This window comes from Hyaena hyaena, unplaced genomic scaffold, assembly GCF_003009895.1.
Source record: "Hyaena hyaena isolate Hyena2069 unplaced genomic scaffold, ASM300989v1 scaffold_154, whole genome shotgun sequence".
NCBI classification, from domain to species: Eukaryota; Metazoa; Chordata; class Mammalia; order Carnivora; family Hyaenidae; genus Hyaena; species Hyaena hyaena.
The window spans coordinates 335982-350324 of record NW_024080786.1 but is presented as its reverse complement, the minus strand read 5'-3'; the positions used below and the strand labels follow the sequence as shown (position 1 = coordinate 350324).

The window sequence follows — 14343 nt, the reverse complement described above, 5'->3', positions numbered from 1 at the left end:
TCAGACTCACAGACCGTGAGATCATGACCTGAACCAAAGTCAGATGCTTAACCGACTGAGGCACCCTGGTGCCTGTTTATTCTTTAGACTAAATAGATCTCAGATGGAAAAGTAGGGGAGTAATGCAAAAGTTAACCTAGGAGAAATGTTTTCACTGATTATTTAATAATCAGTCTATAATTCATTAAGAGATCTACAGTATAATGTATAGCATACTTAAGACATAAAACTGTATGAGATTTGCGGTGGCTGCTTACAAGAGCTTAAAGAAAGATGAGGGGAAAAAGACACTTTATAAAAGAGATGGAAAAATTAAAACTGCAAGGCTAAATCAAAACAAAAATCTGAAAAGTTAAAGTATATTTGTTTTTATTTATAGACAGCGATCACATGAATTATAAAGAAGACAAAGGACATCAGAATGGAATTTGGGTAGATGTATGCATGCTTTGGCTAAGAATAAACAACGTTCTTACATATTATGGTTAGTGAGAACATTATCAGTAGAACAGGAAATTTTGATTAAAAATATGTAGAACCTATTTAATCTGTACTTTAGAAATAACTTGCATATAGTGTTATAAGTTGAAAAGAATTCAAAAGAATAACTAATACCAAATATGCACCCATGTATAAGAATTCAGAAAAGGCTACAATCTGTAAAGTCAATAGGCTGTATTAAAAATGACACAAGTCCAAAACAAGATGCATGTTATATAAAAGGGACATTTTTGTAAGATTGTAAGATTTGCTTGCTGCATTAAATCCATGGTTTAATCCACGAAATTTCCTTTAATTAACATTTAGACAGAAACATGCAAATAGCTTAGGTTCTACTTAGAGTCTTCCCCAAATCCACTAAGGCTACAATATCCCCCCGTCAGGAGCTAAGCAGGTATTCGGGTAGCTGCTTCCTCCTCTGCATCAGCTCGGTTTGCATTAATTTCTGCAAGCGTTCGGCCGAACCGTGCCCATTCATCATTTCGGGGGACAGCAATCTGCTGTTAAAAGAAAAACAATGTTTTTTCAATGTATGCTGAAATAAAAGATCATCTTACCCAGTATTTCAGTTTGTTTTCAAATAATTTCTCCATTAAAAAGTAATAATTGACCAAAATGGTCTTTCCATAATTACAGGGACTTTAACAATGCTTTACAATACATTTCAAAACAAACGATGATGTGTGTTGTGACAGCCTCAGAAATGATTTTGCTGTTATCACCATCGGTGCAAGAGAAAATAACAAGGATGCTCTGTAAATATAACTCCCAGGCACTATCTCATGGATTTTTCTGGGGGGGAGGAATCCCTTAACAATTTTTACTTCTTGCACTATTCCTGATAGGAAATAGTTTTTGAAGCATGCTTCAAAGGAGTTCCTTATAAGTATATATATTTTTTGGAGCATAAGATAATCTTTTTTGATACTATAATCCCTTCATCAGAAGGCACGTTATCTCTTAACACTCTAGTGATGTATAAACAGCAAAAGGGGAAAAAAGGTTCATGATGCTTTTGCTCCCCTGAAGCATCCAATGACCAAAACTTTTTGATAATTGTCATCATAATATTAGAGGAATCCAGACACTGCCATATTAGGACACAAACCACTCAGTGTGGCAAATGAATGTGCCTATTTCTTTATCAACCATATTAGATTGGATAGTGATATCCAATATGGTAGCTACCAGACACATGTGACAATTAACATTTAAATTACTTACAATGAAGTAAAATTTAAAATTCAGTTCTTTAGTTATACTAGCCACATTTTAAGTGTTCAATAGCTGTATGTGGCTAGTGACTACTATATTAGTGCTGAAACAGAGCAATTCCATCTGTGTGGGCAGTTCAATTGGCTATTCTAAATGATTCAATCTACCTCTCTCCAGATCCAATTGCTAGAGACTGTAGGGTGTCCAGAGGGGATGAGGAATCATAAAGGTACTGCAAAAACAAGAGTGACTGAGGCACTAGTCAGGGCTAACAAGAAGGAAATCACTCCTGCACACTGTGTATAGCCAACCCACGTACTACAGATGGGTGAGATGCAACTCATCCTATTGGATTCAATGATAATGGCTTTGCAACAAGGTTCACAAGTCAAGATTCACATTTCCCACTGTCATCAAATAACTCTCAAAAGATACTACTTTTTAAAAATATTTATCTTGATAGTTTCCTGTCTCACGTTTTGCTGAGCGAAATAAGTCAGGCAGAGAAGGACAAATATCATATGTTTGCACGTATAGGAGGATTAGGAGGAACTTAACTGAGGAACAAGGGGGAGAAGAAGGGGGGAAATGGTGGGGGAAAGGGAGAGAGGCAAACCATGAGAGACTCTTGAATGCTGACAAAAACTGAGGACTGATGGATGTGGGGGGGAGGAGGGATGGGCATGGAGGAGGACACTTGTGGGGATGAGCACTGAGTGTTATGTGGAAACTAATTTGACAATAAACTATTTGTAAAAAAAAAAAAAAAATATTGAGAGAAAGTGTACACATGCACAAGTAGGGGCTCTGTGCTGTTAGCGTAGAGCCTGATGCAGGACTTGTTCTCACAACTGTGAGATCATGACCTGAACCAAAATCAAGAGCTGGACACTTAATCAACAGAGCCACCCAGGGGCACCTTAAGGATATTACTTTTGAGTTCCACTACCTGGCCAAACAAATCTACAAATACAGAAATATAAGAATTTAATTCTATAAAGCCCCAGTGTCTATCAGCTCAACTTTAACTCCAAATTTCATTTTCTTCCTGAAGAATTTCTAATTTCTAGTGATTTATGCCTCAAGAAACAAGGTACTTTCAATGTATGATATTATCCTCAAAATCTGTTGCATGGGGACACAGAACATCCAGTTTAGGAAGAAAATTAATCCCAAGAATTGCTTCTGTGGTGGAAAATGTTTCATGTTTACAACCATATAGTTTATACAATTCATGAACCTCGAGGACTAGTTTTAACCACAAAGATACCATAACTACAATGCGCTGAAAGCTAAACAGATGTATCAAATTATAGGTAGTGAGCCCCATACCTCTCCCACGTCATATATGACTATCTGTCCTTCAGAATCACCCACAGCAATCTCTCTTCCAGAATGAGTCCATCTTACACGATTAAGAGCAGGATTACCTTCCACAGAAATGCTGGCAGTTGGCACCTAAAGTCATTTAAAATACAGTGCAGTGTTAAAAGTTTCATCAAGATTTCTATAAACATGTAAAGTAGTAACTCTTCTTTCTTCAATCTGGCTACATTTTTTAAAACAAAGATGAAAACAGGTAAAGAATTTTCCCAACTTTCTTCCTATGCAGTATTACATTATGAGTGACATTATAGTCAATTCTTGAAAATGGTTTGGGAAAATAACTGAAGTTCTTATATAAGAAATTCTCACATGACTGGATACATTATTTTGAAAGATCTGTTTATCAAAGGATTCTTTGTTGTTATTTTAACTTTTTTAAGAAATCAGGCTGTTTGAAAACAGATGGCCAAAACCCCATTTTAAAGAAATTTCAAAAGCCCTCATAAATAGATTATGGTTCAATTTTAGAGGACAGAAATTACTTGTGTAGCTTGCAACTCTGTCTGCTAAAACCCGTGATTTGATCCACAGTTCCTAGAAACAGTTCACACTGAAGGTGCAGTACTGGTCTTTCCAAACCTCTTGTTCCCATGAACTGTCTAGAGCAGTTAGGAAGACAGCACCAATACAATGATACCAGCCTCTGGGAATCTGACTGCACCTCTCCTATGCTGAGGAAAAAGAGATTTATTTGCCACACACAGAGCAAACATTTAACGTCTGGCTCAGACTGGAAACACAATATAATTTCTGAACTCTGATTAAAAATAATCCTTTTAGACGAAAGGATCAAGAAGATGTGGTTTATCTATACCATGGAATACTACATGGCAATGAGAAATAATGAAATCTGGCTTTGTGTAGTAACATGGATGGACCTTTAGGGTTTTATGCTGAGTGAAATAAGTCAGGCAGAGAAGGACAAATATCCTATGTTTGCACGTATAGGAGGATTAGGAGGAACTTAACTGAGGAACAAGGGGGAGAAGAAGGGGGGAAATGGGGGAAAGGGAGAGAGGCAAACCATGAGAGACTCTTGAATGCTGACAAAAACTGAGGACTGATAGATGTGGGGGGGAGAGGGGAATGGGCATGGAGGAGGGCACTTGTGGGGATGAGCACTGGGTGTTATGTGGAAACTAATCTGACAATAAACTATTTGTAAAAATAATAATAATAATAATCCTTTTAATTGACACTAGGCATCCCTAGATGATTAATTTAACACCTAGAATGCCAAAACTGTTACAGAGAAAAACTGTAATTTAGATATATTCTTTGAGGCAATGTTTATAGGAAAGATCCAAATTTAAGTGTTACCACAAATCGCAAACACCAAACCCAAACTAAAAAAAAATATAATTACCTAAAATTCCATTCTAGGTAACTATAAAGGTAATAGTAAGCCCAACCATCTAGTCAGGGCTTAACACCTTTTCCTAGGAGTATCTGAATGTTCCTCCTCAAACTACTAGACCAGTAGTTAGCATAGTTAAGTACTCCTACATTTCTAATATGTAACTTATTGCCCTGTATTACCAACTATTTTACTTCAAGGGATTTGGACAGCTGCCACTAGACATATGAAGAAATGTGGTATGCGGGGGAAGGCACCAGAGACTTCCCCTCAATAACCGCTTCTGACAGAACTGCTAAAATATTATTTCTTACCACCACAAAGCAATATAGAACTCAAGGAACATCTCTAAGTTGGTAAAAATACACAGAGCTAATATAAACAATAGCTACAGTTAAGTTTCATTGAGAGTAAGTGATTTTAGCATAGTAATTAGGCAATTGGGCAGTTTCTATATTTTACAGTAACACTCTGTTTTCAATCCTTTATGGAACAAGTAATCAAAATACATTATTCTTTCATCCAAATAAGTCAGGCTAAGACTAATGTTTACAGATGATAGACAATTCTGTCAAGGCTAAGAGAGAATTTAAAAAAATTCAGAATTAAGGTTAACATATTTCGACAGTCTGAAACTATCTGCTTTGTAGCCTATGAATGAAAAATATCCCAGTTGCCTTATGAATGAGACTTTGCCAGGACATTACAGACATGATAGTGCTTTTCAGAAGTAAAAGGAAATGCCCCAGTGCTCTTGGCAACACTATTTCTCCCTCCAATTCTGCACAGCATGCTGTTTATTATTTAGGGTACAAAGCTTATTTGGTTGCTTTGTGATGAAGCTACAATCACAGAGCCCTTTTACATTCCTTGGGATAAAAGGAATTTCACAAATTATTCAATAAATCTCCAATTTTCTATTTTTCAGTGCAATTTTTGTTATTATCCTGCTCACCTCTGTGTCATTATTGAGATTCCACAGATCCAGCCTCCCCATGCCATCCACACAAGCGAACAGGGCTGGGTGGGTGGGTGACCACATAACATCATAAACATAGTCTGAATTATCTTCAAATGAATACAAAGGCTTGTTATTCTGAAAGGGAAAAGTTGATTCTTAGCATAGTCAAAATACAACATACATTCAATAGGTAGGAGTAACATCTTATGATATTTAACTCAGCCTAGAAGTTCCTCTTATTTGTTTCACTACAGTATTACCTGGAGTTATGAACTAAGAATCAACTACTGGATTATAGTTTCTTTTTAAATTGTTTAAAAAAGGGAACAGAATGCACTTCAAAAACATTTGTCCATGAGAGGATTCTGGAAAGAGGACAGTAATGGCTGTATACTTTCTGAATTTCCTCATAAACCAGACATAGCAATTAGGATAGCAAAACCAAAGATTCACAGGCAATATGTACAACAAAATCAGGAGACAAAGCTCCAGATGTGAGTGAAACAAACCTCTGCCAACTATAAGACCTACATGGTACCAGCATCCTTGCAGGAAGAAGTGTGGAAACGCATGGGGCTTTTGATGGCCACAGAGCAGAAGAGAGGAGACTCGCAGCTGACAGTGGATAGTGCTGGGGAGCATGCAGACTCTGAGACAGCAGCAGAAACGAGGAGGGAGTTTAACACAACTGTATTTATAAATAAGTGCATGCAGACTCCAATGTGATGTAAGGTCTAATGGTGCAGTCTGAGTTCTATAAACTCTCAAAATTAACAAACCAAAGTTCCCTTTCAAGACAAAGTCTCACCAAAGAGAAGCTGCTGGGAGAAGAATCAAAGTTGTGGCATATAGCACAGTAGGACAAAGGGAAGACAAGGCTCGGATAAAAGTGGTGGAGGAAAACAGAAAAGGCACATCTCAGAAAGTACAAGATAGACATATATAAATATCCACTTTGCTAAATAGGACATCGGAAGAGCATGAACTCTTGATCTTGGGGTCGTGAGTTCAAACCCCACACTGGATGTAAAGACTTCTTAAATAAATGAAACCTAAACATAAAAGAGAGTTTTATCCTAGACATGAAACTGGAAAAACTAACCTTACTCATTATCTCCCTCTTAAAAGTAGAAAAAAAGTCATTTCACTAGTAGACAATAAGCAACAAAAAAGAATCTTAGTTGGGGTGTCTGGGTGCCTTGGTCAGTGAAGCACCTGACTCTTCTCATTTTGGCTCAGGTCATGACCTCACAGTTCATGGTTTAAGCTCCACATCAGGCTCTTAGAGATTCTCATCACTAAGAGAATCAGAGCCTGCTTAGGATTCTCTTCCCCACCCCTGCCTCTCTCTCTCATGCTTGTTCTCTCTCTATATATAAATGAACAAATAAATACAACAGTAGGATCTTAATCAAATCCCAAAGTTACTGCAGCAGATCTTCAATAATGGTGTCATGACAATTAAACGGGAAAAGAATGTTTTTTGGGGGGTACAAGATGAATATGCACATGCACGAGAATGAAATTGGACCCCTCCTTCCTTGTACCATACACAGAAAGTAACTCAAAATATACTAGTAGCCACAGCAATCAGACAATAAAGAGAAATGACAGGCATCTAAATCAGTAAGGAAGAAATAAAACTTTCATTATTTGCAGAAGACATGATACTATACATAGAAAATAGGAAAAATGCCACCAAAAAACTTTAGAACTGATAAACAGATCCAGTAAAGTCAGAGGATACAAAATCAATATACAGAAATCTGTTGTATTTCTATACACCAATAATGAAGCAGCACAAAGAGAAATTAAGAAAACAATCCCATTTACAATTACACCAAAAATAATTAAGATACCTAGGAATAAACTTAACCAAAGATGTGAAAGTTTCCATACCCTGAAAACTACAGAACACTGATGAAAGAAATGAAGATGACACAAAGAAATGGAAAGACATTCCATGCTCATGGATTGGAAGAATATTGTTAAAATGCTTCTACTACCCAAAGCAGCCTATACATTCAATGTAATCCCTATCAAAATACCAATAGAATTTTTCACAGAACTAGAACAATTTTAAAATTTATATGGAACCACAAAAAGACACCAAATAGCTAAAGATATTTTGAAAAAGAAAAGAAAAGCTGGGGGTAATCACAATTCCAGACTTCAAGTTATATTACAAAGCTGCAGTCATCAAAACAATATGGTACTGTACAACAACAGACACAAGATTAAGGGAACAGAAGAGAAAAAAAAAATAACCCAGAAATAAACCCACAATTTTATGGTCAATTAATCTTCAAGAAAGCAGGAAAGAACACCCAATGAGAAAAGGTCTCTTAAACAAATGGTGCTGGGAAAATTGGTCAGCTACAGGCAAAAGAATGAAACTGGACCACTTTCTTACACTATACATAAAAATACACATACATAAAAATCCTAAAAGAGTATGGCAGTAACTTCTCTGACTTCTCAGCTATAGCAACTTTTTTCTAGACTGGTCCCTTGAGGCAAGGGGAACAAAAGCAAAAATACCTCAAAATAGAAAGCTTCTGTACAGCAAAGGAAACAATCACCAAAACTAAAAGGCAACCTACGGAATGGGAGAAGATATTTGCAAATGACATATCCAACAAAGGGTTTGTATCGAAAATACATAAAGAACTGATAAAGCTCAACATCCAAAAACCAATAATCCAATTTAAAAATGGGCAGAAGACATGAAGAGACATGTCTCCGAAGATGTCCAAATGGCTGACACAACATGAAAAGATGTTCATCATGACTTATCATCAGGGAAATGCAAATCAAAAACTACAGTGAGATTATCACCTCACACCTGTCAGAATGGCTAAAATCAACAACATAAGAAACAACTCGTATTGGCAAAGATATGGAGAAAAAGGAACCCTCTTGCAGTGTTGGCAGGAAAGCAAACTAGTACAGTTGGCAGGAAAATGATATGAAGATTCCTCAACAAGTTAAAAGTAGAGGTACCCCTATGATCCAGCAATCACAGTACTGGTTATTTATCCAGAGAATACAAAATCACTAATTCAAAGGGATCCATGCACCCCTACGTTTATAGCAGCATTATTCATAATAGCCGAGATATGGAAGCACCCAAGTGTCCATTGACTGATGAATGGATAAAGAAGAAGGTGTGTGTACACACACACGAGAATATTATTCAGTCATAAAAAGGAATGAAATCTTGCCATTTGCAATGACTTGGATGGAGCTAGAGAGTATAATACTAAGTGAAATCAGTTAGAGAAAAACAAAAACCGTATGATTTCACTCATATGTGGAATGTAAGAAACAAAGGGAAGAAGGGAGAGAGAGAGAGAGAGAGAGAGAGAGAGAAACTGAAAACAGACTCTTAACTAAAGAAGACAAACTGATGATCACCAGAGAAGAAGTGTACGGGCGGAGGAGAATGGGTTAAACAGATGATAGGCATTAAGGAGCACACTTGGGATGAGCAGCAGGTGATGTATTGAACTGCTGAATCACTGTATCATACACTTGAAACTAGTATAACACTGTATGTTAACTAATATAACACTGCATGTCAACTAACTAGAATTGAAATTAAAACTTAAAGAAAGTAACTCAAAATGTATCACAGTTCTAAATAAAGAGGTAAAACTATAACTCTTAGGAAAAAGCATAGGAGTTGTTGTGACCTTGGACACAATGAGATATTGGCCAAACAATATGTCTGGACTTGCTTTATTTATTTTTAATTTTTTTAACATTTACTTTTGAGAGACAGAGAGACAGAGCATGAGCAGGGGAGGGGCAGAGAGAGAGGGAGACACAGAATCTGAAGCAAGCTCCAGGCTCGGAGCTGTCAGCACAGAGACCGATGCCGGGCTCGAACTCATGAGCCACGAGATCATGACCCGAACTGAAGTCGGACGGTTAACCAACTGAGCCACCCAGGCACCCCTGTCTGGGCTTGCTTTAAAATCCGGGGGGCTTTAAAATCCAGGGGTAGGGAAGGAGTGTTCATGGGAATCAATCAAACAAGACTGGTCATATGTTGATAACTGTGGAAGCCAGGTAATGGGTACCATGGCTTCATTATACTCTTCTCTCTACTTTTGTATCTATTTGGAATTTTCCATGATAGTTAAAAAATTTCAGATATCATAGTAAATGTCAACAGCATGATTATCTTAATATCTAAAAATGTTTGTTTGTAATTAAGAAGTTTTTCACAAAACTTAAAAGTAAGCTATAGAAAGGAATTAAGAAGTTTTTTTTTTTTTTCCTCTTAAGATCACTATTCTTCTATAGATTTCTTTGGCAACAATGCTAAATGAAGTCTCAGTCTGAGGTAGTGGTTTCCAACATAGGCTGGGCATCACAATCTTCTGCAGAGCTCTTCAAAAATCCAGATGCAGCACCCTGCCCCCCCCCCCCCCCCCCCCCCCCCCTCCCCCCCCCCCCCCCCAATACACTTCCATCAGCGTTTCTGGTGTTGCTGCACTAGTGATTCTGATGCATATCATGATTAAGAACCACCATGCTAAGGTATATTACTGCTGAGGTGATAGTATACTTCCCCAAGGACATCCCATTTTCAAGCAATTTTGTGGTCCCATTAAAGACTTAAAACAGAAGTTGTTCAAAACATGTTCACATGGTCAGCTCTGTAGGAATACACATTGGTCTACAAAATTTTCTAAAGAAGGGGTTATCAATAGAACAATGGGCAAAAGACTTGAACAGACACTTCACTAAATGGTCACAAATCACATGAAATGTGCTTAACCTCATTAGTCTCAAGGTAATGCAAACTAAAACCACAATGCAATGCAACTACACCCATCAGAATGATTAAAATGGAAAAAGGCAGAAGATACCAAGTGTTGACAAGGATGCAGAACTAGGGGAACTTTCATGTGCTACTAGTAGATTATAAACTGGTAAAACTATTTTGGAAAATTGCTTGGCAGTACCTACTGAAGCAGAATGTAGGCATATCCTATGGCCAAGTATTTCGCTCCTACATATATGCTCAACAGAAATGGGTGCTTATGTCCATCAAAAGACATCTACAACTATGCTCATAGCAGCACTATTCATAGCAGCCCCAGACTGGAATCATCCCAAATACCATCAGCAGTAGAATGGATAAACTATGGTACCTACACAATGGAATAGAATGCAACCAAGAGAACAAACAACAATATGAATTAATCTCACAAACATAATGTTAAGAAAAAGCGGCCAGAAACAAATTAAGTAAATATTATGATTCCATTTTTATAAAATATGAAAAAAGTTGTATGCAAATTAGATTAAAATTTATTCATATTTATAATGAAAAAGAAGACTGGTATATCTCAGGCAATGATTTAGATGAAGTGTTTCATCTACTCAGTGCACTATTCTGCAGCCAGAGAAAAAAGCAGGAAGCAGTACAACTGGGTAAAAGATTATATTAAAAATAAAAATACTCGGGGCGCCTGGGTGGCTTAGTCGGTTAAGCGTCCAACTTTCGCTTAGGTCATGATCTCGCGGTTCGTGGGTTCGAGCCCCGCGTCAGGCTCTGTGCTGACTGCCGGCTCAGAGCCTGGAGCCTGTTTCAGAGTCTGTGACTCCCTCTCTCTCTGACCCTCCCCCTGCTCATGCGGTCTCTCTCTCTCTCCTAGAAATAAATAAGACATTTAAAAAATAAATAAATAAAAAATAAAAAATAAATAAAAAAAATAAAAATACATTAAATGGCAACATTTAATTTTTAAATGTGATTATAGACCTTTTATAACTGTTTCTAGTTTAATTTTAAAAACACAGTCATCCAAGGACTAACAATTTTTCCTTTCAAAAAGCATGTATTTAACACCAAATACTGTCTTGTAATATATTAATTTTATATAACTGTCAATTAAAATCTTAAATGGGTCAATTAAACTACATTTTTATGGTAACATTTTTTCTTAACTTGAGGGCAACTTCTGCCTAAATGGCAGAGAAGCAGCAGGGAGGATTTGAAGAGAGGTACAAGACCCAGACCACTATCTCAGGGCTACCAATAACTAGTCTTTTTTTTTTTTTTTTTAAATTTTTTAATGTTTTATTTATTTCTAGGAGAGAGAGAGAGAGACAGCGTGAGCAGAGGAGGGTCAGAGAGAGAGGGAGTCACAGACTGAAACAGGCTCCAGGCTCTGAGCCGGCAGTCAGCACAGAGCCCGACGCGGGGCTCGAACCCACGAACCGCGAGATCATGACCCAAGCAAAAGTCGGACGCTTAACCGACTAAGCCACCCAGGCGCCCCTACCAATAACTAGTCTTAAGGCTTTAGAAAAGTCATTTCATCATTCTAGCCCCCTAATTCCTTATTTACAAGACAAAGGTTTTATATTAGTGGTTCTGACCCTGGACTATACATTGGAGAATTTTTAAAAATATGCTGCTGTTCAGATTTCCCCCATATGTTTAATTAAATTTTTTAATGTTTATTATGTTTGAGAGAGAGAGAGATAGAGCACAAGTCGGGGAGGGGCAGAGAAAGAGAGAGGGAGATACAGAATCCAAAGCAGGTTCCAGGCTCTAAGCTGTCCGCACAGAGCCTGATACAGAGCTTGAACTCACAAATTGTGAGATCACGACCTGAGCCATAGTCGGACACTTAACCCCCTAAGCCACCCATGTGCTCCTCCCTCTTAGATATTTTGATTTAATTAGTCAAGCTGGCCATGTGAGCACTAAAAGTTTTTTTTTTTGTTTTTTGTTTTTTTAGAGAAACAGAGAAAGCAAGCGTGGTAGAGAAAGAGAATTTTACGCAGGCTCTGTCCTCAGTGCAGAACCAAATATGGGACTCAATTCCATGACTCTGGGATCATGACCTGAGCTGAAATCAAGAGTCAGATGCTCAACTGACTGAGCTACCCAGGCATCCCAAGGTTAGCATTAAAAGTTTTAAAGACTGCCCAGGTTATTCTAATGTGACCCAAACTGTGACCCACCTAACTAAATAATGTCTAAAGGATCACTAAAGCTCTAAAATTCTTACACATAAAAGGTGTGCAAATATATCTGCCAAAAGAAATGAATCAAAACAAGCTTCTTTGAATGATAGGTAGCATCTGAATAAGCAAAAGTAGCTCATTATAGTACAGTGGTGTGAATAAACATTGTATGGTCAAGTGAGAAGCCATATTTTTTTTTCTGAGTTCTTTACAATTATGTATTGGGTTGAATAGAGTTTCTCTCCTCCTACCCCTACAAATTCATGTCCGTCTGGAACTCATAAGTGTAATATTTGGAAACAGGTCCTTTGCAGATGTAATCAGGTTGAGCTGAGGCTATCCCACATTACAGTAGGCCCCAAATCTAGCATAACCATTGTCTTAAAAGAGAAAAATGTGGACAGATACCGATATGAACAGAGAGAATGCCATGTAATCACAGAGGCAGAGACCGGTGTGATGCAGCCACAAGTCAAGAAGCACCAGGATTGCTGGCAACCCCAGAAGCTAGGAAAGAGGCAGGGAATACAGGAACAGATTCTCCCTCAGAGCCTCCAAAAGTCACCAACCTTGCCAACATCTTGATTTTGGACTTCTAGCCTCCAGAAGTGTGAAAAAATACATTCTTGTTGTTTTAAGCCACCCAGTTTGTGGCAATTTGTTTTAGCAGCCCTAGGAAACTAATGCAGTAATTTTATATATTTTTTAAGGTAATTGGAGAGTTCTAGATTAATAACCAAAAGTGTCCCCATAGTAAATCTATGAACATAAGAGATAACAGTTAAGTGCTCTCCAGAGAACTGGATAGTAAATATGCCCTCACTTGGATCAGAAGAGAAATACACAGAATCTCTTCTTCCTATATATAGCGTCGCTGAAAATACAAACATTTTGAGAAGGAAGGTCTATTAAAATCAATGGAAATACAAAGAAGTAGAATCTTAAAAGAAAAATGAAGACAGTACTCAACTGTCCAGGAGAGAGTCTCAGCCAGTGGATTCTAAGAATTACCATCCATGGCAAGGCTATTTCTATGTGAAAATGAATGAATCACACATTCTTTGCCTGATGCCATTAAACATTCAAATTAGAAAACTTCTTTTGTTCCAATTCGTTGCTAAGAAATCTTCTGATTATAATTTGGCTTCCCACGTGGGTGGTCTACAGGGAAACAATGAGCTGGTCAGGCCAGCATGAGTATCTCTGGGCTTTCTGGCAACTGTTTCTCATTGTTAAATTAATAAATTGACCCTCTCCATATCAGTGTCTTAGGAGCTTGTTAGTTCCAGTCAGCACTCTATCACTAATCAACTCTAGTAGACTGACAAGACTAAGTTTCTGAATATGCAAAGGATAGGCTGGACACTGGCTAGCAGAAAGTTACTATAGTAAATGCTAAAATGGAGGCCCGGTCCTAATGGTCGGACAGCCTTCCCCAAGAAACAATCTAAAATCAAAGCATTAAAAAAAAATTTTTTTTTAATGTTTGTTTATTTTTGAGACAGAGTGTGAGTGAGGAGGGGCAGAGAGAGAGGGAGACACAGAATCCAAAGGAGGTTCCAGGCTCTGAGCTGTCAGAACAGAGCCTGACGCGGGGCTTGAACTCACAAATCGTGAGATCATGACCTGAACCAGTCAGACCTTCAACCAACTGAGCCACCCAGGCACCCCCAAAGCACTTTTTCATTTGAATTTGCCTAACAGTGCACAGCTGCTATTCTAAGCATTAGGAAAATCTCTTTAACCCTATTTTATTTTATTTATTTATTTTTTTAATATTTTTTATTTATTTCTAGGAGAGAGAGAGAAAGACAGCGTGAGCAGGGGAGGGTCAGAGAGAGAGGGAGACACAGACTCCGAAACAGGCTCCAGGCTCTGAGCTGGCAGCCAGCACAGAGCCCGACGCGGGGCCCGAACCCATGAACCGCGA

At 37.9% G+C, this 14343-nt stretch overlaps 1 protein-coding gene across 6 annotated transcripts in view; it reads right to left on the bottom strand.

The window, feature by feature from the left end:
• Positions 1 to 352: 352 nt before the first annotated feature.
• DYNC1I2 (dynein cytoplasmic 1 intermediate chain 2) overlaps positions 353 to 14343 on the bottom strand; it is a 59211-nt gene continuing 45220 nt past the window's right edge. For 4 of the 6 annotated variants that reach the window (XM_039239199.1, XM_039239198.1, XM_039239202.1 and 1 more), the window contains 3 exons: positions 5415 to 5555; positions 3049 to 3174; positions 353 to 1001 (listed from right to left, as the gene is read on the bottom strand). In XM_039239199.1, the coding sequence (XP_039095130.1) occupies positions 888 to 1001; positions 3049 to 3174; positions 5415 to 5555 (381 nt within the window). In that variant the 3' untranslated portion in view covers positions 353 to 887. The remainder of the gene's footprint in view (positions 1002 to 3048; positions 3175 to 5414; positions 5556 to 14343) is intronic. The other 2 variants (XM_039239201.1, XM_039239203.1) reach the window with 1 other exon arrangement.